This window comes from Mercenaria mercenaria, chromosome 15 (assembly GCF_021730395.1).
Source record: "Mercenaria mercenaria strain notata chromosome 15, MADL_Memer_1, whole genome shotgun sequence".
Classification (NCBI taxonomy): Eukaryota; Metazoa; Mollusca; class Bivalvia; order Venerida; family Veneridae; genus Mercenaria; species Mercenaria mercenaria.
Genome location: NC_069375.1, coordinates 68,387,941 through 68,414,402, shown reverse-complemented (window position 1 = coordinate 68,414,402; position 26,462 = coordinate 68,387,941). Strand labels below are relative to the sequence as shown.

At 35.5% G+C, this 26,462-nt stretch overlaps 1 protein-coding gene and 1 long non-coding RNA gene across 2 annotated transcripts in view; both read left to right on the top strand.

Moving 5' to 3' along the window:
* The window catches only part of LOC123557386 (NXPE family member 3-like), a 46,764-nt gene that overhangs the window by 14,145 nt on the left and 6,157 nt on the right, over positions 1 to 26,462 (top strand). Inside the window, exons 4-7 of the mRNA XM_053525529.1 lie at positions 2,727 to 2,851; positions 8,974 to 9,248; positions 23,237 to 23,496; positions 25,338 to 25,522. Of these exons, the coding sequence (XP_053381504.1) occupies positions 2,727 to 2,851; positions 8,974 to 9,248; positions 23,237 to 23,496; positions 25,338 to 25,522 (845 nt within the window). The remainder of the gene's footprint in view (positions 1 to 2,726; positions 2,852 to 8,973; positions 9,249 to 23,236; positions 23,497 to 25,337; positions 25,523 to 26,462) is intronic.
* On the top strand, positions 16,283 to 22,699 carry LOC128549151 (uncharacterized). The gene is made up of 2 exons (XR_008367486.1): positions 16,283 to 16,312; positions 19,252 to 22,699. It is a non-coding gene; the product is annotated as an uncharacterized LOC128549151 (long non-coding RNA).

Sequence of the window (26,462 nt, the reverse complement as noted above, 5' to 3'; positions counted from 1 at the left end):
TGCCGAAAACGAAAACACAAAGACTCTTAATTCTGATTTTTTTGTGCCTAAAGATTTAATAAAATTTTATTATAAAATTATATTTAAAACTAAGCTGGTAAAAACAGGTGACCATCCTTGCCGAAATGTAAAGTGGTTTACTTAGAAAGTACTTAAACAACGATTTCTTTATATATTTTATATAATATTCTATAACAAAAAGGCCTGATATAATTAATGTATGTTCATAATACATATCACATTGTGCAACTGTTTCTTTACAAAAATAGAAAAGTGTCAAGTGTCAAGTGTCAAGTACGTGTATCATACAGTATTTGACTATGCTTAAAATATAGATGACAATAAACAGTATGAAAAGTGACACTTCCTGCAAGTGTTAAACGGGTCATTTTTTGTTTTTCCAACCTCGGTACTCCACAGTGACATGAGACAGTTTATGCTATATATAGCTTATATTTCTGGGTTTTTTTTTGCGAATGAATATAAACATTAATCCTCAACAGGAAATCATTAAATTTCAAATTAAAACTACAAAATTCCAACGCCAAGCCCTACGTGTAAATTTTGAAATTTATCCAAAAGGTAAGACAGGAATAAATTTTAATTTGTTAAATACTATAGATATTTACTAAACTAATGGAATGACATATCAACATAAATTTTATTTATTTGTTCTTAAACCCTATCATTTGTCCATTTTAACAGAAAAAACTAATGAAATTATACATGTAACAACAGTAGAGAGTTTATATGTATTTAACCTACAACATTTACCTGGATTTCGCGGTGATTGCCGGTGGTTCACCGCGATCCATCGCAATTCACCGCGACCCGCTGAGATTATTCCTCGTGACTCGCCGCGGGCATTTATTGATACTTCTATTGCGGTGTATTATATAATCACCGCGATTTTTCGCTCTTGTCAACAGCCGTTCAAAGGAAAAAAATCATCGCAATTTTCCACTCAAGGCAAATATTTGTGCCGGTGGTAACGCGGAAAAAGCAAAATCCGTGAGCCAGGGACTGTATTAGCCATTTTAAGGATCATAGCAAAACTTGTTATTTAGCCTTCTGGTACAGTCCTCTCTCATCGTTTTTTGTTTTCAAACGGGTCAACCAAGCCTTCTTTGAGGCTGCCAGAACTAAAATTGTAAAACAAAACTGTTCTCCCCATGAAACACATGATCATCAACAAACTTATTGTTGTAAAATATAACATTATCAGATGGATAACGACCGAAATTCATAGTTCAATCGAGAAACCTAGTTTATCGAACGTAAACCATTATTTACGGTTGATATACTAGGATTATGAAATCAACTATCAATGAACCATAGTTCACGCTCGTTAATGTAGGTTCACGATTGTAAACCCCAGTTCACGGTCGTAAACATAGGTTCACGTTCGTAAACTATGGTTTACGAGCATGAACCGGGGTTTACGAGCGTAAACATAGGATAACGATCGTAAACATAGGATAACGACCGAAACTTATAGTTCAATCGAGAAACCTAGTTTATCAAACGTAAACCATGGTTTACGGTCGATATATTAGGATTATAGAATCAACAATGAATTTCGGGCGTGAACATGGGTTTACGGCCATGAACCTATGTTTACGGACGTGAACCTATGTTTACGACCGTGAACCATAGTTTACGGACCTGAACCTATATTTTCGAGCATTAACCTATGTTTACGAAAATATAGGTTAGTATTTAAAAAACCTAGTTTTACGTTCGTAAAACCTAGTTTATCGATCGTTAATCCTAGTTTTTCGATCGTGAACCGGGGTTCACGTAATTATTGGACAATTGGCTTGCCATATACGCGCGTCTGTATCCGTCGTTGATATTAAAATGTGGTCGGTCATATTCTAACGAAGTTCAGCATAACTAGATACTTTTTCATCAACCTGGAATAAATCTCATCTCGAATCGAAACTAGTGTCTCTTTTTCATTAACGCAACGCGCTCATGAAAATACAAGAACCGCCCTACGTCCCATTGAGATACATATTACGAGAGTCAGTCAATAAGATATGATAATGGTTTTATAACAAAGAATCAATAATGAATAGGGACATACCGTTTTTAAAATCCTTCAAAGTATTGTCCCCGCTGTTTAATGACTGCATTCCATCTCTCCGGGAGGTCCGTGATTCCTGTTGCTAGGCAACCAAGTGTGATACGGTGAAACTCCGCGGCCACGCAACTTTAAGCTCATGTAGATCTTCGAATCTAACACTCTGAAGCGGCAGTTTTAGTTCCGGAAACAAGTCGTAGTCGCAGGGACTTAGAAGATCCGGAGAATAAGACGGGTGCGGTAGCCTGGGAACCCAGTCTGACAATTTCTAACTTTTATAATACCTGCAAATTGACAATATCAGAAACTCGATGAATGCCAATTAACACTAATTAGCGCAAATTAAGTGATCTGTAATGTCAATTACTGTCTTATCGGGGTTAGATTTATGTGGCGTTGCGTTATCATGAATTAGCACAACGCTTACATTTAGGAGCACAGGTCGCTTATTTCGTATAGTTGGTCTCAATTTCGTTCTCAGTAACTCTGCATAATACGTTCCGTTAACAGTCTCTCCAACGGGAACAAAATCCGTCGATAGTACACCTCTATTATTATAGGCTATAATCACAAGCCGACCCTCGTCAAAACTAACAAATATGTACTCTGCATACTAATTTTAGATACTTCTTTTATGCAGAAATGCCAATATAGATGATGTACAAAGACAGCTGAATGAACTGTTACGAGAATACAAGCCCTTTCAAAGATGCAAAGACAGTTTGTTAGCAGCTGATCCAAGGCGTTCTAAAATTGAACTGAAGGGTTAGTACTTACCTCTTTGTCCGCCTTCACGAAACATGTTCATAACACCTATATGTTTTGATACTCGTAGACATGTAACTATATTGCAGTGGAATGCAATCTTCATAAATTCATTCTGCTATACGCAGTATAGCTGAAATATGTATAGCTATAGATAGATTCAACACGGAATCCGATGTAAATACTAGGCAAATACTGTACAAAAGCCATATTTGCTGAGATAAGTCGCTTAATGGATTAGTTTTACTATAGCGAAACAGTGTCAGCTGTGCCTCCGTTCGTTTATGCAGTTAACCTAAAAAAAATAGAACAAAACGTAAATGTTTTTGCTTTTACCTGTTAAGGAAGGTTACTAAAGTCTGTTCCACCCGTCTGGTAATCATTATTTTTAAAATATGATACTAGTATGCGTAACGCTGTCCTAGAATATATTTTATATAGTAAGTGTCAAAATCTCTAGGCACACTTTTTATCTTTTCAAACAATATGTTTTCAAACTGTAATGTCAGTTATTGTAATTTTCCCATATACCGTAATGCTAAATAATGTCACCTCGCCAAAAACAATAGTGGCACCCTGTAATGTTTTTATGAGAGACCAACTCAAAAATAACGACGTAAATGTATTAAAGTTACCTGAAAGACAATCTGTATTGTTAGGAAAAGTTTTATTGTTGTTTTACTTTATCTGGGGATCAAACGCCGCTCTTCATGGAATTACACGCCTCTACACGTGTATCATTGAAGGTTCCGCCGTTTGAATACATCTGCGGATGTCTCTAAATATTTTTTGTACTTTTAGCATGTGTAAATGTTGAGTTCTGCTCAACCCGGGGCTAGAGGGCATGGACGGTAGCATGCATTACCACTACCGTCCATGAACAGGCTCAATCAAACCGAGCCTGCCACATTTTCATTTTTGTCGTGTTGAGCGACCTGTGAAGTTTTTCTCTATTTTATCACTTAAGAAATAGTTATAAATAATCTCGAAAGCATTTACCATGTATTACTTCCTGTATTATGGAGTAAGTAATAAAACTTTGTTTATATTACTTTGTTTTCTTCAAATAGTAATAAAAAGTTAATGGTTTCACTAGATCTAACTTTTCTAAATTTGGTTTGATTTGAAGATCTCTCCGTCAGGCGGAAAAGGTATTATAATCTCTTATCCTTTTCTTACCAAGCTTAACTTTCTCTAGTGCGTATCCGGACAGCGTGTTTTTGTACTATGATTTGATTGTTTTATAATAAGAAAGACGAAAATACAGAATGTATCCCTGAGTGTATCTAAATAGGTAATTTTTTTGGTTATGCATCTGTTCTTCGCAAGAAAACAACATTCTCATTGGACAAAATACGGACAAAAAAGATAAAGGTGACAAAACTACCCTTATCTTTTAAACAATTTCAGATGATTGAATTAAAAAGCGGATAATTGTTGCCTGAAACTATTATTATCGAATCTATCTTTACAATCAAATTGCCTATTGGATACACAAGTCGTCTGTCGCATTCGAAAACGGTCTTTTGTAAATTTTCATAACTTTTATAAAAATAAAAACTTTTACACAAAAAAAGGACTGAACACATATTAAAATAGTATTATCGGTTATGCTTCGTTACACAGCACTGGTTTCTAAGTTAGAATGACATAATTGTGTGTGTGTTGGGGGGGGGGGGGGGGGGGGTTGTGTGTGTTTGGGGGGGGGGGGGGGGGTGATACGTGATATACGACTGTTTTCACTACATTTAATCGAAATTAAAAACAATTATTGACCAGAACCTATTTAGCTACAATATATTTCTCAAATACAGATACATATGCAATCCCTCCAATTATAAGAGATTTTCTACTATACTTGATGTCTTTTCTTTTTCCGACCGGAACGTATGGACATGACAGCATATTACTTTGAGAAACTTTGATCGGATGGTCGTTAATAAAGTAGTACGCCACACTGGCATGATAGTATACAATCTAGACACGATAGCATGTTCCTTTGAGAAAATAAGATAGCCGTTTGTCAAAATTGTACGTAACCGTGACAAGATTGTATACATACTGGGCACGATAGCATGCTACTTTGAGAAAATAGTACGCCACTTTGAGAAGATAGTATGTTCACTGGCCATGGTAGCATATTGCTTTAAGTAAGTAGGATGAAATAATATATATTAAAAATAAATAGTACATACATTAGACATGATAGCATTGCAAGTCAATGATAAAACAGTAATTAACAAGACATAACAGGATCTTGAGAAGATACTAATCTAAATAAAGAATATACCTTCTTTAGAAGCACTTTTACCAATATTTCCATTTACTTTATTCACTGATGAGAAAAAGCAGTTTTCATCTCTATATCTACTTACCCTGCGCAGCTCGTGTTATTTGTTTCGCCCTGTTTGCTGCAGTTGTAGCAATATTTATCCTCTATCGTCTATAATTCAGTAATGTTGTTTTCTCTTTCAGTTTCTCGGCGAAATCAATATGACTTGTTCTCCTTACTTTGGCATGTTTTATTCATCAGTTGTTTTCTATCCCATTTTTCGATTAAGAAAATTTTGTTTGTCTTCCCCTGATTCTCAAACGTGGCATTGTAATCTCTTGAACAGGTGTTGTTTTCGCAAGATACATAATCTTTATTCACGGCATTGAATTCGATTGAATTCGTCGTTTTCAGATTAACTACCAGTTTGGATAAATTTCCTTTCCGCAGATAGTTTGATTTTTGCCAAGAACAGCTAGCGGGATATCTTCTGAATCTGTAATGTCATCATCTTTTTCTCTATTCCTGACCTCATGTAGCAATTTATTTTAGAACTCTTTATGTGACCACATATTATCTTCAGTCTGAAACAACAGATACTGGCATGTTTCGGTAAACGGTGATCACTGAATCAGTTTATTACAATTTAATTTTATTACAACTTTTAAGTTAAAATTGGATAAAATGTTCTACACAATACATTAATATGCACTAAATATACTATTAAATTAAATACATACACTCATGCATTTTAAAGAGTACAGGACACAACAGTAGAGAGTTTGAGATTTCAACCTTCGCCTTCCCCTTCAACGTCTCTCATATATATGTGGGGTAACACGTCACCGATATGCGTGTATTTTATTTTTATTACATACTCGTTTCTATTCCCCGTTAAGTTACACTGGTACAGGAAACGTCAATATTTTTCCATACACTGACGCCTGAATTTCATATCGGGTGCGTGACGTAATTGTTGCACTATTTTTTCTATTTTGTTCATAATTGTCAATCTTTTTTAGGCTATTGAACAAATTTATGATATTTACATTTTATTTATTCGTGTAGTCGCGCAATATTTCCGCTGAAGAACTCGTGCATATTTCCCGATACAAAGCTAATAACCTATAAATATCAGACGTTGCTACTCAAGTTTTCCATGTAATATCAAGTAAGCCAAAGACTTCTATTTGTTACTATGTGAAATAGAAATTTTGTTTCAGGATTTCTGCTTATTAAGTTATTCGATTATCCGTATGTATAATTAGACTAAATTTGATGCGAAAGTTTTGTATGGCTAATAATTTAATTAGATACATTGAATTGAACCTGGAAGTATGAAGGTATCAACTGATTTTGAGAAGCATTGAGATTTGGTTCAAGCTTTAACTTCTACAGCATAATTGTGTCCCCATGCAGGCGGTATCGATTTTACTAGATTGGCCTTTTTGTCGTATGAAGTGAAGTTTTGAACGTCCGAAGATGTGATATCACGAAGGTCAAAACTTCAGTAATTTGTCATCTAATATGTCTACATACTAGGCATCAAAGACTGAAATCTGGATGGAGGCACATGGCAGGACAGTCATTTTACATGGAAAAATGAATGATTACGCGCGATTATCATTTGGTTGAACATTCTATTTTCACTTCCAGATAAAAACAATCCGTTTCTGTATGACACTTTATACGACAGTTGCGTTTTAAATATAAATATAAAATGGTACTAGTGAGACAGAAGCCCCATGTGGTTCTGGGACGATCCGTGTATGAAAAGAATTGGAACCACTGCCTTACCCTTGCATGATCGTAAGAGGCGACTAATAGGGTCTTTACACTTGCTTTTGCTGTATTTGTAATCCTGTTTGGCGCCATATAACCTATACTGTGTTGGTGCGCCGTAAACACCTCCATCCACTCCCCCCCCCCCCCCCCCCCCCAAAAAAAAAAAGTAAGACGGAAAATTCTTCTGAAGTATCAGACAATTTCAGATCTATGATATCATGATGCGAGAAGTTTCTTCTTAGCCGTATTGGATAACTCCATTCTTTACATGCACGGACCCAGAGCCTGGCAGAGGGGCATTATGGGTCAATCCCCACTTTGATTCTTAAATTTTACAAAGAAAATCGGTCTTGAAGCTCGATGTGACAACCCCCGCCCCCTTCATGAAATGGGTGACCACCCTCTTTAAAGTTGGTGTCATCCTAACCGAAATTCCTGGATCTGCACATTCTTTACTTATAAAATATATATAAATATTCAAACAAATACATGTTAATTTTGTACGACGATTTCCGTCTCCACCTAACATTTCTTGACTGTTTCACTAGGCACATGATGACTTGGCACGATTATATTGTTCTGTCTGAGAGTTTGTCATTAAACAGAGTCATGCAGAGTGTCATGATGCCAAAACGTATGATATCACGAGAGTATCTTACATTTGTTTCAATTCGCTTGCTAAATGTATTTATACCTTGTGTATATTGGCACATGTTATTAACATATTTTTTTAAAAAACGTTAAATTTTCGTCAGGTACATTGTTTATGAGTGTCTACAAGTAAAACGCATCTTTAAGGAATTCTATGTACAAAGTATCAATTCAAAGTGAAAAGAGCTTTAAGAAAAACTATGAAATACTAGTCCACAGCATTACGGATGAATCTGTCCTTTATATTGTATGGTCATGCCTTTTGTGTTTGCTTTATCGCATATATTTAACTTAATTTCAAAGTTTCGACAAATGCATTTGTTATAGATGGTGTTTCATGTTTTTGTTTGAAAAATATTAACTGCATCATCTTTCTAGAACACCATCAACAAGAAAATACGTTGATATGGTTATCATTTTTATAATGCACGAAAAAAGGTCATAATTACGGATCAATTGAAAGAGCGGATTAAATGAAGTAAGGTTCATTCTAAAGTTTGAATGTCAAGGATTTTTAATCGAACTTCAACTTCATACGCTAACTTCGCAAGAGACGTTGAAGGGGAAGGCGAAGGTTGAAATCTCAAACAACTCTCTAATGACAACAGACTAACTTTGAACAATTACGTATGCTGAAAGTGAATGAATACATCCATAACTGCTCTGCTGGGAAGTTTAATATATTCCCTCTATGCAAGGATACGACCAACAATGATAGCTTAAGAGAAGAGATACAACTACATTTAGAATAAATATTGACCCCGCAACCTAATAGCGTTTCGCAATATTACAATCACCCTGTATCATTTTTCATTTTTCTTTCTTATATTTTATGTGAACACACTCAGCGGGCTTTTAGAACTAAGAAGTTGTTTTGTCAAAATGGACATCTATATATGTTTACTGACATACCTTAATATTGTGAATATAAATTGTAATAAATGAAGCATTTTGTCATTTCTACTTTTGTTCAATTGTTTCCTTGAAGGACAGGGTTTATTTATTTACTTTTTTGGTGGTGGTGGGTGGGGGTGGGGGGTAGGGGTGGAGGGGTGAAATTTTTATTATTAGCCTTTAACATTTGAAATATATAAATATTATTTATATCACAGTTTTCATAACTGGAGAATAGACTGATTAAATTCTTCTTTTTTCAGTTTCTAGCGTTGAATATTAAAATTTTAAAATGTTATTACAAGATTTTTAAATATTCAAATTTTAATCCTTATTTTATGCGTCGTTTACAAAATAGTTTATCTCCCCTTTTTATGGTACTGTTTCTGCCAACTTAAGAATTTTTCTGCATGTACATATGGATACTTTTGAGATTTATTTCTAGTAATTGTCATGAAAGTCCATGTAATTCTTATATATATTTTAGTCTTGCGGATGATCATATCTGATATCTTAACAGGTGATCACGTTGTTAACCTCACAGAAACTGTTCGTCTTAGCGTTATTCTTTACGATGGGTATGGCAGACCAAAAACGACTGGTGGAGATCACCTGCGTGCCAGGTTGTATAATAACTCTGTTGACGCTTCTGTACCTGGACAAGTTTTAGATCACAGAAATGGTACCTATACTGTAACTATTGAAGCATTGTGGACTGGTTGGGCGGCAGTGGAGGTAGAGGTGTTGTTTCCTAGAGAAATAATAGCAGCTGGATTGCGAATAAGGACAGCATGGGTATGGGGAATTTTAAATAATTTATATCATTATGTAAATTAAGTTATTAGCGTTTTGCTAACGCAATTTACCACAGAGGAATATGTGCCAGACATGCAAACTAACATGAAAAACATTTCTTTTACAGCATCACCGAAGATAATAAATATGAACGTGTACTGGTAGTCCAACTCGTGACGTAATAATCACTTTCATTTTATTACAGTTAGATATTACCTCCAGCCACGTCTGAAAAACTTCGTAATCATTTAAATGATTCACATTGGAACATAAATTGTAAGCTCCGGAGGAGTATAAAAAACGAAATATTTTTTTTTTTTTTTTTATAGGTAATATCTTAACCGATGAACAGAAAAATTCTTTAGCATTATCTGCAGCTATTAAATATATGGATTAACATACGGCATTTAGCACAGTGTAACATACGGCATTTATCATAGTGTAAAGTCGTGCATGATTTGTCTTTCAAACTTTATTCCGGGTGTTCATGGAAGAATAAGCACACGAGAACAGGTATAAACAGATCTTTCCCCAACATGTTTTACTTCTAAATGTTACGCTGCAACTGGAAGTAGTTTAAACCGGTTATTTTTGCACCGCATTTTATTTTACACGTGATGCGAACACTGTGTCAAAGTTACTGGCTAGTGTAAGTAAATATTATATCTTTGCCAGGTGAATAAAATACTTACAAAATTGTAAAAAATGACACGATATGTTAACCGAAAAACTGTAAAGTACCTTGACAGAAGTCGAAGGGAAAACAGAACACAAAAAACAAAGACAAATATCAAACAGGGAATGCCACGTACCAAAAACGCAGCCTCCCCAAAACGAAACCCACAGCACTCAGACGTGCACACCACACAAACACACACACACGTACACACACACACACACATACACACACACACGTACACACACACACATACACACACGCACGCGCGCGCGCGCTCGCACACACACACACACACACACACACACACACACACGCAAACTTGCACACAGGACAAAACGAATAAAGGAACACAGTGGGGCACCGCCTTGGAACGGTCAGTGGCAAAACACCACTGGGGAGCTTAAACCGGTTTATGGTGCGCACCCAACCTCACTCTTACCCCACCATGTTCCAAAGATACGGGACAGTGTAAATAAAAGTAATCCCCAAGAAAGGGCTGGACGAAACACTACAGCTCTTTTAACCTTTAGCTTATTTTGCCTTAGCGACCAATGCAGACTAAGAACAGCCTGCACAGGCTTATCATGGTTTGCACTGTTTGCTATTCAGTCAGTAAATTTTCAGTAAACACCCCTTTAGAAATAAATGGTACTGCTCAAATTGAATGATGGATCAGTCCATTTTAGAAATTTAGCAGGGTAAAGGTTAAGTTAAAAAGACCTGGACATGAAATATGCGTTGCGTCACAAAACCGTTTGAAGTCTTTAACCTATATTTTACAAATATTGAACTGAAGGAGGTAATGAGGGGTAAATGTTTAAATTCCATTAAATAATTATTTCTGTTTTTCAGGGTTTGGAAAGTAATATGCTACCCCGAAGTCGAATTCAAATTACGCTCCAATTAACAAATGATGATGCATTAACTTTCAGAGCTGCTTTGTGTTATTGTTACAAACATAAAATTATGGGTTCAAAATATAATTTTTTTCAATGCCGACGGTCATTTTCAATGCTTACTTATATTTGATTTTCTTACCTGGTCTTTTACACATGCCAACGTAGCTCAAACTACTTAGGTGAGCGATCCATGGTCATCATGACTGTCATGTTTTAGACTGGGGATTAAGGGTCAAAGACCAGGGGTCACGGGTCAAAAGTATATCTGTAACGCTATAATTGTCACTACTTTCTGGAATTCCTGATAACATATGCTTCAGTTTGTGGTGACTTATTCCAAATTTGTCTCTGTGTACTTTCATACTTTTGATAAGGAATTAAAGTTTTTGCTAATGTCGCCACGTCAACTTTCTCATGTTGATAATATGGCGCTATAGGCAACGGATCTTGACGTTCAAATATTTATTTTCAAAATAATAACGTTTTTCATAATAAGGTGCGTGCAAAAGTTCGTATTCCGACTAGAAGGAAATGAGAAAGTGTTATTTATTTATTTATTTATTTGGGTTTTACGGCGCACCAACACAGTATAGGTTATATCGTGCCAAACAGGACTACAAATTTTGGTTTCACATCTCATTCACATCGAAATAAAAACATGAGGTATGGAATCAAAATTTGCATACTTGCTGGACTCACAGAGTTACAGCAAAACCAAGTGTTAAGACCCTATTAGTCGCCTCTTACGATCATGCAAGGGTAAGGCAGTGGTTCCAATGCTTTTCATACACAGATCGTCCCAGAACCACATGGGGCTGAGAAAGTGTTAGATATGTGTAGGCTGTAGAACCACATGGGGCCGAGAAAGTGTTAGATATGTGTAGGCTGTATAACACATAAACGGTGATTAAAGGCGGTGCCTCACTGTGGCCCGTTAATTCTTTCCATCGTATTTTCGTTACGTTGTATTTGTAGTAATAGGGAATCGATCTTACCGATTTTCGTCGCGAAGCGACGAAAATCGGGATCGAATCCCACTACGGTAACATACGAGGGTATCCAAACAACACATACTATCCAAATAAAAAAATATGGAGTTCCGGTTTAGACCATGGGCGTGCGACGACCCCGATGAAATTCGGGATATCACGGTCTTCGTTAATGTTAATAAGCGTCCGTCAGATCAGTAGGCGAAACGCAATATCCGCACAATAAGATGTCTGCGACTCGAAAGATAAGCTGTTAATTTTGTTGCGTCAGAAGCTAATCAGCCGGTAACGTGACTACACTGATATAATTTGTGATACAAACATGCTTTATTCAATACTGAGTAGCATTTTTAAACGGCGACATTTTGAACATTTTTAGAGTGAGAGTGGATACACGTTACACTGGCGCCGACATTTTCAAAATGATTTTGAAAATTTGAGGAAACAAAAACATTCTCCAACGAGTTCTTCAGCTCGGGGAATGAGAGAATAGATTCACCTTTGTGTAGCTTTTCAGATCGTATTTAATTCCTTTCCGGTACTTTAGTTTCTTTGAACTTCTTTTTTTACTAAGCCTATATTGAATTTTTAAAATTAAAAATCCGTGATTTACTTGCAGGCATGACTGATAATGGAATTATTTTATTTTTATATAGAATAGGACGGCACTCCATTACAGCATGTGCATGGTTGGACCTGTTGACATTTTTAGAAACGTGAGTAACAACTTTCCATTGTATAATAATAATGTAAACAAACACCCCACCCATAAAAGCATAGAAATTCCTTATTTTATACATTTTTATTTATTCATCAATTTGAAATGAGCCTTTTAGTTTATTTTTTCTTAATGCGAATTTTTTTTTCCCCCCAGCATAGGCGTAGGAGCAGGGGGGCCACATGGCCAGGCCCCTCCAAACTGGGAGAGGGGGGCCCAAAATATAGTTTGGCCCCCCGAATATTTTGGAAAAGAGATATAAATTGCAGTCTAATATAACATTTACTTAGCATCATATAATTCTTTTCAACCTGATTCTGATTTGCTTTGGCCTTTCCCTTTTATTCTGACTTGTCTCTTTCCGTATACTGAAATCTGTACGCGCCACGCCAAGAATTGTTTACATTTTATAAAAATAATATATCCATTGAGCGCAATCACTACATTCCGGTTTGAGTGTCTGCAAAATCAATGTAGGACTAACTATTAACCCCTGTTTACGCATGTAAACATTATGTATTTTTTTGTTTTTCATTGCCCCATTCAAGGGAAATGATATTTCCACAACGTTATACCACAATTAACAAATGCAGTGCTAACAAATTGTATGTCCAGGGCTTAAACAGAAAATTAAAAAAAGGCACACTTAATTAGAACAATACATAATATACTGATAAGACATTTTCAGTGCCTAATCGTATGTGTATCATCAGAATAACTCAATGATTGCTAAAACATAAAGATTTGAGGGGCCTATGGCCCAATTAATCCCTGTACAAGGCTTTGTCAAGAATAATGCACCGAGGATACCTTGCCGCTAACTGCCCCCCCCCCCAAACCGCCGGTCAAAAAGGTTTGGCCCCCCCAAAGTTAAACTCGCTCCTACGCCCATGCCCAGGACTATCAGACTATGGAACAGTTTACCAATATATATCCAGTCCAGTCCCAATTTGCAGACATTTGTCAGCGGGCTGGACTCGCAGTCTCTCTAAATACTATAATCCGCTGATTTTAAACTGTATACTTTGGGTCTCTTATCTTTTTAATTTTGCACATAACATTTTTACTAAACACTGTTTCCTGACAGCGCCTGCCAGTCATAATCGCTAGACGAGTGTTCGGCAGTAGATAGTTGAAGTAGTTGAAGGCTCACTGCATGTATACACAGTAATTAAGTTGAGCTTATGATTTTGCCGATAAGCTGTGCTCTGCCTAAATATAGCATTATAGGGAATGGGATGGCTTATAGAAAAAAATATAATTTTAAAACAGGCTGGAAACATTGCCCGATCGGGCTTTTGACATAAAAACTAACATTTTTTGAAAAATATAAAGAATTTCTTTCAAACTTGGTTCATCTGTTCATATGACACCAAATTAAAATAAAAATAATTTGGGTTTTGCCTTCATTTTTTGGGTAGAATTATTTCCCCTTTTCAGTTTTTTTATGACGCATAATTTTTGAAGCCCAAAAAAATTAAATGTGTTAATGCATTACATTATGCTTTTGGGTGTTTGTTTCGTATATTCCCACTCTTTTTGACACCGTGAAAAATTGTCAACATCGAGATAGCGTTGATAAGCGCAACTTGGCGCAGACATGCAATTCGGCTCGATCTTTTTTTGGGAAATATGTAAACTGTTTACATGTCGTACTGATACAACCACTTTTTAAAATAAATCGTATTGATACACCGCATTTTAAAATAAAGTCATATCTGATCCCCTAACAAGTTCGTAATTACAAAAATACACCCCTTATCTGGAGTTCTGAAGCATGCTCGATAGTTGGTCAGAATTATGAAGGAATTGAATTCAAACTGTTCCATAAATGCAGGTTTAAGATTAGTCAGAACCATAATCATGCAAAGATGTAATTACTTTCAAAAATCACGGGGCTAAAATTTTTGGACTCGCAAAATGCAAGTCAATTTCAGGGAATGCAAGTTAAGATAAAAATTTCACACAATTTATTTTGTAAATACAATAAAGTCAAAATTGTTCGGTTTTTTGTTAATGTTTGAAATTTTCGCTTTCATTTGAGATAACAGAAACACAACATCTTTTGGTTACCATTTTTGTCGAATGGATTACTGATTATAAAGAAATGTAGAGGTCTATCTTAAATTAAATCTAGAACGCAGGCTATCTTACTAATCGTACATTACACAGTTGAATCACTATTTATGATATTAGGGACGAAAATTTGCCTTGCCTAGTTTCAGCCAGTAGTTAAGTTACGCCATCAAAGGGTGTGTTCCGAAATTTCTTTGAAGTCATTTTTAGTTATAACGCACAAAATTGTACACCAAGGAAACCGTGCAAACAATATTGATGTTCTAGCATGATTTTTTAGGAAAATTTTAACATTCTTTAATTTAAAGTCTAAATTTGCAAGTAATTTCAGATTTAAACAAAAAGAAAAAAAAGCTACATGCTAAAATTTTTCATACTTGGTCAAAAAGTTAAATTTGAGCTCTGCAAATGCAAACTGAAGCTGCTCACATTACTTTTTTTGGTCCGAAGCATTCAGTTCCTGTTTCTCCTAGATCCGCGTCGAGCATGTCCCAACAATATGAAGTATTTTGAGGGGATGAGCTAGACCAGTTTTTTTATTGTTCAAAATTCAGCTTTAGGTTCGGGGATGGAAATTGGTGTCAGGGTGGAAATTTTTTTATCTGGGGTTTCCAGCATGGTTAGTTGAAATCTGAATTTTGTACCTGCACACATACTCAAATACGTTTTTAAAATTTTACGTTTATGAATCTTGACCGTCAGATACCAATAAACAATTGTAGCATTTTGTCGGCTCCTGTTTTCATACTAAACTGAGAAGGCAGAACAGATTCTTCTAGCTGCTTTACCAGTCGTTTTTGCCTTTTCATGATACCGAGCAAAGTGAAGGTCATAGACCACCCATCAAAAAGGTACCTGGAATTCACTGGTTAAAGTAATGTTCATACCTGTCAAGACACACGCATTTCGCCTGTGCCCCACGCATTCGGCCTTAGATCACGCTCACACGCCCACTATTCAAGGTCACACACATGTTAAAGAAATAAGCAATCAATTTTTTTTTCGTAGAAAATTTTTGAATCAAACATGCAAGGTGACGTTTGACACAGTGTTTTTATAACGGTATAATACAGCTTTTACATTCACCGGTGCAACATGTTATTCTACCGCATGAATAAACATCACAAAAAGTAAACATGGAGGGGGACTATTCAAAACCAGATCTATTGTGTGTTAAAAGTCTAAATTTTCTATGTGAGGCGTTCCGGGTTTTAAGGATCATCGCCCTCAATACCCTCCAAGGGAAACCTTCCCTCCTCGAACTCCGATCAAAACCGTGGCCTTTTGGAGCCTTGACAGCTATAATGTTTGGGTGTTCTGGCTGTCAGTTGTGTAAACAAACCTACTCATACAGTGACTTTTCTTTTTCAAAACGAAATTTTTAAAACCCCATTTACTTCGTTTCATTATACATTTTTACAAAATTTGCTACTCTTTATTTCATTAAAAAAGTTTTATTTAACAAATTTTCCCCCCGCCATGCCAATGATATAATTGGGGTCATCTTATTGGCATAAAATTGATAAAATGCAAAAGGATTTAGCTCTTAGACCTTTGAAATTTTAAAACAGCTGGTTGTCCATTTTTTTTTTAATTTGCTCACCTTTCACTATTTTCAGGCATCTTGGTCTATTATACAGAGTATTGTTGTACTGCTCCAAATGCTTGTTGACAACTGAAACCACTTGCTTGCGGCTCATAAGGTATTTCTATCTTTCTGTTTTCTTTATTATATAGTTGCAGCTGTGTACCATGGGAAGCATTTCAATCATTCAAAAGGGATGATACACTGTATACAAATTACCGGGAGTATTTTGTGAACAATTTTTGCGATTGAGTCATGCATAAAAATCAAATACCAAGGAACATTAGGGGTAAAAAAAAATGTCTGTTTCCTGTATCCTGACCCTACCATAAATTTTTGGCCCGACCCTAAAAGGACGGTCCGTCCGCCTTTTTCTTTGAGAACATTTTTTTTAACTTTTTGACAAAATTTGCAAAAAACTGCACTTTTTATAAATTTAAACATGGACGGTGAGTTTATAAATCAACTTACTGATGCTCTAGAGGCATAACCCCCCTATTTGTATTCATTTTTTTGACACAAAAATAATTTCCAAAAAGTCTCCCTAAAAATAATTTTAAAAAATCCAAAGAAAGCATGTTACCAGAAACAAATTTTTTTTCGGCGACGCCGTCTAAATTCGTTTTCGTTACCTAAACCACGTGACTTCAGTTTGCAAATCAAACTACTTGATAACGCATTATAGATAATTTATCAAAATGGAAGATTTATGCAACACTCTGCCTGATTGGACGAGACTGTCAATTTCTTTCACTCTGTTGATTGTGCTACGCTGAGTGAAATGTAGACAAAGCGTTTATCCTAAACGACGCTGTTCACAGTTTTAAAGGTACTTTCCATAGAATCGCAAGCAATCTTATCATTCGTCTATATTTTCTTTATAGTTTCAGACTTTGCAAATAGCAATTATTTTATCTTAATTCCATTTTGTTACTTTGTAATCGCTTATTTTCCTCGGGGTACCGAAACCTATTTTTAGAATGTGAAAGTAGACTATGTTAATCAAAAGAGCGCACACTTAGCTGGCGAACAGTAACAAAATGGCTGCCCTAACGCACAGTAAGGCTTCTGGGTAAAGAAATTCGGTACTTAACGGCGAATATTCTAATATACGGTCTTATATGCAATGTAAATGTTCGTTGGCGTATATTCAACGGCTTAAAGACAAACTGTCAGGGAATGTGACACAATTTATTATACGTGAATTTAAACGTGATGTTGATTTCTTTTAAATGCATGTAGGGCAACGCGCATACTTTGAGAATGAATAGGGTGTATTAATCAATTTTGTATGTATAGCTGTCAAGGGAGAAACACCGTTAGTGAACATGATAAAGAGCAAACAATTACTATGCCAGGGAATATGACACCACTTACTGTACACCATTTTAAAGGTATTTATATTGTCTTTCAAATGCTTGAACATGCAATGTTCTATCTTTGGGAAAGTACTTCTAATGGCATTCTCATAGAAAACATAAGGTGGAAGATTGAATGAAATACCTAAATCATACTAGAGATAAAAACCTGGACCAAAATGAATTTGAAAGACAGTAAATATCTTTAAATATCTGTAAAATGATGTATGATGAATTGTATTATATATTCCCTGAAAAAAAGGAATTTGTGCCGTACATTTTTAAGCTCCGTCGACCAATAAACGTTATAGTGTTTGCAGACGGTGTTACTGCTGTTTCTGTTACTGTTGGCCAAAAAGTGTAACTGTTAAGTGTCGTTGACGACACTTAGTAGTTTACCATTGAAATCTTTAATAGTACGCCGAATTTAATATTTATCAATGTTTCACTATTGAAACCAGAATTATTAGACCACGTACAAGTAGAATTATTTTTTTCTATAACGAAATTTAATTAGAGTGTGAAAAGCAGCTTTAAAGCTTGGTCTGGAGCATCATTATAAGGTCCTCTTCCAAATTTATTTATATAGGAACTTGGGCCCTATTAGGGACCATTATAGCTAAAAGTAGATTATGCCTTTCTTCGCATTAACCACTAAAATGTAATGGATTTTTATCAAACTCGATGTGTAACAATATCGTAAGTTTGTTACAAATGGGGATAGGGACCAATTTAGCTAAAAATATGAACACGTTTAATGACCTCTTCTCATGAACCGCTTCATGAATCTTCATCAAACTACTGCTGTAATTATTCGTCTAAGGATAAACGAAACAAAATTGCAACCCTACGAAACCTTTGCGAAAAATTAAAAGAGAACCATTTAAATTGTTAAAGTGCGGTGTTTAGTTTTGCAATTTGAAAAATGTTAGATGAAAGATGAATGTTAGATGAAAAATTTTCCTTATTACAATTCGCCGACCATCATTTTTAAAGATATTTCTTGTTTAGACCTTAGTAAAGACTCCATTTCATTTTCTTGATGATAAAGCATTTCTGGACAAAACCATAAAATTTGATATATGTATGCAAATTTAAACAATTATTAGCTCGATCACCTGTCACAGGGTGACAACACGAGTTGATGTCCGTCATGTGCCAACAATTTGTAAAAAACTTCTTCAGAACCACTGGGCAGATTTACACCAAACTTCACAAAATGATCATGGGGTGGTCCTCTATCAAAATTACCCAAAGAATTTAATTCCATATAGAACTCACCGAAAAGAAAAACTTTGAAAATGATTTCTTGTCAGAAATTGTTAGCCGGCAGGGCTTTTCATCCTTATATGACAGAGGCCTATATTCGGCCACTTCCCAGTCCAAAAATATTGCATTTTTTCCCCAACATCCCAAAATGCAAGGTAACATTTCCCAAAAATCACATCAACAAATGGTTTAATTTTATTTACATTTTAGTGTTACTGCAGGAAGCGGTTCTCAGATATTGATTTTTTAGCTCACCTGTCACAAAGTGACAAGGTGAGCTTTTCTGATAGCGCGGCATCCGTCGTCCGTCCGTGCGTCGTTAAACTTTTGCTTGTGACCACTCTATAGGTCACATTTTTCATGGGATCTTTATGAAAGTTGGTTGGGGTCTCTTTTTATCAATTTTCAATATTTGATTTCTGTTTTACAGGTTCACTTCTTGAGAGCAGGCAGCTACAAAATGGAAGGTCAACAAATCCAGTATACTTGAAAAGCAAGAAAGAAACACCAGAAAATATAAAAAGACAGAAGAACAAGGGAACTTTAATAAAAAAAAAACTTTTAAGGATAGGAATTCAGGATTTATTTAGAAACTAAATATATTTTGAGAACAGCAGTGTTTGACTAAGCTCTGTTACTTTAAGAGATAATGTGATTATCACATTGGTTTTGTTATTGTCGAGCCCGCTTGCGGAAGCGAAGACATAGTTGTCCAAATGTCTATTCGGTGTATGTGCGTGCGTCCGGATTTGTTTGTCCGGACCATAATTTGGACATGCATGGAGCAATCTTGTTTATATATGGTATGAATGTTAATTAACCTCAGTGAGACGGAGTGTCATGCGCAAGCCCCAGGTTCCTATCTCAAAGGTCAAGATCACACTTACAGGTCAAAGGTCAAATTCAAAAATGACTTTGTCCGGAGGATTTCTTCTTCATGCATGGAGGGATTTTGATGTAACTTGGCACAATTGTTCACCATCATGAGATGGAGTGTCATGTGTAAGAACCAGGTCCCTAGGTCTAAGGTCAAGGTCACACTTAGAGGTCAAAGGATACAAAAATGACAACTTTGTCTGGAGCATTTCTTCTTCACACATGGAGGGACTTTGATGTAACTTGGCACAAATGTTCACCACCATGAGACGGAGTGTCATGCGGAAGAACCAGGTCTAAGGTCAAGGTCACACTTAGAGGTCAAAAGTCAGATACAAGAATGACTTTGTCTGGAGCATTTCTTTTTGATGCATAGAGGGATTTTGATGTAACTCGGCACAATTGTTCATCATCATGCGACGGAGTGTTATGCATAAGATCCTAGAATTACTTCCCTTTGTTGTTACTATAAATAGCTTACATTTGTAACTTGTTACTGGTCGTAGGGAAAAATCAAGACCACTTTTCTGTAGTACAACATGCATGTTACATCCAATTTTCAGGACTGGTGTATTTTGACCTATCTCTGCTGGTGCGGATTTTTGTGTGAATTTTTTTTAAATTTTTTTTTTAATTTTACGTTCCTTTGTTGTTACTGTAAATAACTTATATTGTAACTTTTTGCAATCTCTTTAATTTGGCATAAATGTTTTCCTCAATGAGACAAGGAGTGTCATGCACAACTCCCAGTCCTTTTGACAGCTGGCAGGCTTGACATATTGCCCGTGGGCATCTAGTTCTCATATTTTTCATGAGATTTTAAAGAGAATGTTCTGTTATACCCCCATGTAGTAAGCTTGTCTGTCTTTCAGTCAGTAGTTTTTCATGGCTTCCAGATGATAACTCATGAAAAGCTTGACCGATTTAAATATTTTTTGGTACATAGTTACAGGTCAAGTTGGACTTTGGGGTCAGTAGGTCTAAGGTCAAGATAACTTGCAAACGCTTTGGCCTGGGATCATAGCTCTTGTAACACAGGTGTAACATGATAAAATACAGGTTGTTTGAATTTGAGGTCAATAGATCAAAGGTCAAGGTCACAGTGATTTTGAACAGTTGAATCGTTTCCGAATGATAACTTGAGACCTTGAGCCTAGGATGATAAAGTTTGGTACACAGGTGTCACATCATGAAATACAGGTCAAGTTTTACTTTGAGGTCAGTAGGTCAAGGTCACAATAAGGCAAAACTGTGAAATGTTTTTCAGATTATAACTTGATAATGCTTGAGCCTAGGATCATGAAAATTGTTAGGGAGGTTGATTATGACCAGCAGGTGACCCCTAATGATGTTGAAGTCACAGGTCAAGGTCACACTGACCCGGTTCTTTAAAATGATGCACAGAGGGGCACCTGGGGTCTTCCTCCACCATTAAAACTGGAAAGTCGCCATATGACCTATCCTGTGTCGGTGTGATGTTAAATTCAACAAAATAAGTAACGGTTCTTTAAAATGGTTTTTGGACAATAACTTCAGGATGCTTGGGATGAGAAACACAAAACTTAGTAAAAGGTTGGTCTTGACCAGCAGATTACCTGTATTGATTTAGAATTCCAAAGGTCAGGATGACCCGGAACATTTAAACCTTTTCCATACAACAACTTGAGAACACTTGGGCGGAGGATCATGAAACTATGGAGATTGAATTTGAGGTCATTAGGTAATAGCTCAAGAAAATGCTGCTTTGTTATTGGCTTAGTTCTTTGATAAGGCCATATTGTGGGGGTATAATTCGTCACTTCTGTGGCAACTCGAGCATTTAGCTCACCTGAGCACAAAGTGCTCAAGGTGAGCTTTTGTGATCGCCCTGTGTCCGTCCGTCGTCAACAATTTGACTGTTAACACTCTAGAGGTCACAATTTTGACTTAATCTTTATGAAACTTGGTCAGAATGTTACCCTCAATAAAATCTTGGACACGTTTGATGTTGGGTCATCTTGAATCAAAAACTAGGCCACCAAGTCAAATCAAAGGAAAAGCTTGTTAACACTGTAGAGGTCACATTTAAGACTATATCTTCATGAAACTTGGTCAGAATGTTAATATTAATGATCCATAGATCAGATTCAAATCTGGGTCAAGTGGGGTCAAAAACTAGGTCACCAGGTCAAATCAAGGGAAAAGCTTGTTAACACTCTACAATTTTGGCCCAATCTTAATGAAACTTGGTCAAAATGTTACCCTCAATAAAATATTAGACAAGTTTGATATTGGGTCGTCTAGGGTCAAGAACTAGGTACATGTAACTAGGTCAAATCAAAGGAAAAGCTTGTTAACACTGTAGTGGCCACATTTATGACCATATCTTAATGAAACTTTGTCAGAATTTTAATCTTGATGAACTATAGGCCAAGTTAAATCTAGGTCAGCTGGGATTAAAGACTAGGTCGCTAGGTCAAATCAAAGGAACAGCTTGTTAACACTCCAGAGGCCACATTTATGACTGCATCTTCATGAAACTTAATCAGAATGTCAATTTTGATGATCTTTCAGTCAAGTTTGAATCTGGGTCATGTGGGGTCAAAAAACTAGGTCACCAAGTCAAATCAAAGGAAAAGCTAGTTAACTCTTTAGAGGCTACATTTATGATCATATCTTAATGTAACTTGGTCAGAATGTTGATCTTGATGATCTTTATGTCAATATGCCAGGTGAGCGATACAGGGCCATCATGGCCCTCTTGTTTATTTGTTCTTGTTGTAAGAGAAATTGTACATTTTAGAATACAGATTACAGCAAGTCACATTTTCTTTATTTTGACAATACTTATTTCAAAGCCTGACAAAAGCATCCAGTACTGTTATTAAAAGTTGTTATTCACAGTTCAGCTATATTTCATGTATGGTTAAAACAAATTATGTGATCTGTGATCATTATAAATGTGTATACAGATAAAACGTAAACATGTGAACAGTTTATTCAATAAATAAAGTGTAATGCAAGTCTTTGTGATGTGTATATAAAAGCAAAATTAGGATTTGTTTTACCAGTAATTTCAGAATTACAATTAACACAAATAGAAAAAACCAAGCCTGCACAAGAAGGCTAATATGTCTCCCTAGACTGAGCTCTTAACCTGCCGTGGTGCAAATAGATTGTTAATGTGTGTCTGTTAAGTCTTGTTAACAGTGAGTTGCAATCTAGTAACTTTTAAGTTTGTATGATTTTTAGCTCACCTGAGCACAGTGTGAGCTGTTGTGATCACCTTAAGTCTGTCATTGTGCTTCTCAACAATTTGCCTGTTATTAAACACCCTAGTAGACAGTTTTTTTTAAATGTTAAAGGGATGAGTTGAAGTCTGATCGATTCCCGATTGAGGCAGTGCCTTATTTCATATTACTCGTACGTAACCAATTGCAATCTTCGTTTATAAGTTTTCGCCTATTTTTGCAACATAGCAATATTGTCGTGTATGATTAGTATCGGTATACCAAATTATGATATTAGTTACGGGACAAATTTTCCTGCTATATTTTCAGAATTTCTCTGACCTAAGGGCAAATTTTCGTAATAAAAACTCTTCTGGAGCGTCGCTGTGTAATCCAGATTTTCAAGTTTTGGAAAGACTATATGGAAAATCTGCCGTTTGCAACTTCTCATATTGGAATAAAACACTACCATGGTTTTGTGGAAAACCACATGTTCGACATTTATCATGTAAACATTGGGTTTCAATTTCACGTTCCTGGCACAACTTCACGGAAGGCATCAGCAAATGCGAAAAGGAGTTGAGCGAAAGGTATATAGATCATTCACATACATAATGTTCCTATATATATATATATATATATATATATATATATATATATATATATATATATATATATATATATATATATATATATATATATATATATATATATATATATATATATATATATATGTTTGACGTCGAGGGAGTGAAATAAAGCTATGACATAAATTTGATAATACACTAGTGTGGTTGACTTGTTTGTATAATAGTTAAAGAAAGTAGATTTTTCATGTTTGTGCAGGAAAATCTAACATGTGATAAAAAGAATATTACATTTGTGACTTTCCACATTGAATTTATTAAACTCGTTGAATAGAATTGATACAATGCTCGGCAAAGCCTCGCATTTTATTATTTTATTCAACCCGTTTAACAAATGGGATATGAAAAGACATGTATGTGTATATAAAATAATATTTATAATAATATTTATGATAATAACATAAATGATTCGAAAACTTGATTAATTCTATAAATTTCTGAAACTATTTCATTATTTGAATACAGGTATTACTAGTATGTGGTTTTCTCAACGAATAAAAGAAATAACACATTGTAATTATATATACGTATTGCTAAAGTATTTGGAATGAATTATGTAGATAATCAACTCGATTTTCTGCTTCTTCGAGAAAAGCAAATTTGAACATCACTATTAAAAATAAATCTCATTTTGATTAATAATATGTCTAACATAACGAGTCATTGTATATTTGACGTATAAGCATATTCGCCCAGCAATGGCAAATATACATGTATGTAAATTCGGCGTTATCAGTATGTCCTTATCTTAGATTTTGTTTGAAATGACAGTATTCGATTAGAACGTAGAAAATCATTAGCTACATTAGGGAAATATAACTCTTCAATGTTCAGTCAGTATAACTAAACAACACAAAGGTTATGGTCTTCATTTATATAGGTTTATTTCTGTTCAATAAGTTAAGTAAGGAATGTTTTACTGTAAAAGCAAAACTTTTCGCATGAGTTTAATTTTCGCAATATTCTCAAGGCCCTATATTTCGCGAAAAATAATCCTCGTGTAAATACATTAGTATTGTTCTTATTCAATTAGGTTACTATTTTTACAATTTCGCGAATATTAGACGTCGCGAACATACTCAAAATTTCAATTTCGCGAAATTTTGACCCAGCAAAAATATATGATTTTACAGTATTTCGTCCTTATTTTAACATATCTACCTTTCTTAGGAAACAATGTTACTAATGCGTTCTTGCCATTATTTGGTTCATCATTCCAGTCAAGGCCTGTTATTATGATTGATGTTTGCTGTCTGTAGTGAGCAAGATTCTTAACCAAGAGAAATATTTCATTTGTTTTTAATTTAATTATTTTTCGACGTCTGTTCAATTTGACATATTTTATTTTTGTTCTTTTAACCCTTAGCCTGCTGGTGGCAAGTAATTCTGCTTTTGCGACCAGTGCAGACCAGGATAAGCATGCACATCCATGCAGTCTGATCATGGAGTGCACTGTTCGCTATTCAGTCAGTATATTTTCAGTGAACACCCGTTTGAATAATCAGTGGCACTGCCAAAATTGAATGATGAACCAGTCCATTTTAGAAATTTAGCATGGTAAGGGTTAAAAAGTAAACAGTTGTATCATTTCTTTAAACAATGCCTTTTTTCTTTTTACTTTATTTTGCGATTCGTAGTATCGTTTGTTAGTCTATTTTGATACAATTTATATAGAAATATGCAAGTATCAGTGATAACGGATACTAGCATAACTGTTAGTTTTTGTTAATTATTTGTTGCAAACTGCAAAGTCGAGTTCGTAAAGTTTTTTTTATCTTTAAAAGAGCATATAACACAATACCAAAGAAAGTATTAATAAAAATACTGCCAACACGCTCAGCAAAAAGTCAAGTCACAGTGGAACAGCCACATATTACTTGTATGGATTACAACACAACACAACTGTGGTACAAATCGAAGCCTACGGGTTATTTTTACAAAGGGAATTGGATACTTCGGCATTGCAAAGGTATATTTAATGATACTTTCCCTGATTAGAATTATTTTTTATTTGTGAAATTGTAACTTAATAAACTTAATCATTCTATCATTCTTCTTGTTTATTAGTATGCTGTGAAATGCAAGTCAGCTGAAGTCAGGTACCCCAAAGAACTTTTTATAGCTCTTTGTGTACCCTCATATTACTGCATTTCAGAAAGCGGTCCGCAGGATAAAGACCCTCATTTCGTTTTCAAGTAAACAATTCAAAAACATCCGAATATTAGAATGAAAAGTGTCCTATTTTATGTAAAAATCACTCGACAAATGAAATAATACCCATTTGCACGCTCCCTCCCCGGTTTACGCGCAAACGCGCGCGCAAAAAAATGAAACATTATGATCTATTTATTAGGAACTTCTTTCGACTACACTACGGAAGGACATTTTTGACCGAAGTACTGCTATATAACCTATGAAACATGACAAAACTGCACATGCTCTACGGAAACGCGCCAGAACGATATTTTCACATTTGGCGTTGTTTCGTTCCGTCGTTCCAAGACGACGTTTATTTGGGCGCCGTTTATAAGTCTCGTTACTTCGTTCTGTTGCGTTGCATTCTTCGTTATGTCGTTTTGACGGGGGTGCCAGAACGAGAGAACGAAACAACCCCAAAGAGGAAAGATAAACTTGAGAAAAGGAAAATACCCAAACGTCCAATGTAAAACAACGTAACGTAAATCATATCATCGGGATCCAGACAAAATCCTCTGCGGACAAAACCCCTTTACTCATTTTTGCATAGGTGGACAAAACCCCCTTCATCTTTTTTACAAATAGGACAAAACCCCCTTCACTGAATGTTACAATGCGAACAAACCCCCCTTCGTATTTTCTTTGCCCCCCTTGTGAAAAAAAGCAAAGAGGGTTTTGTCCTCCTTGTAAAAAAACGTGAAGGGGTTTTTGTC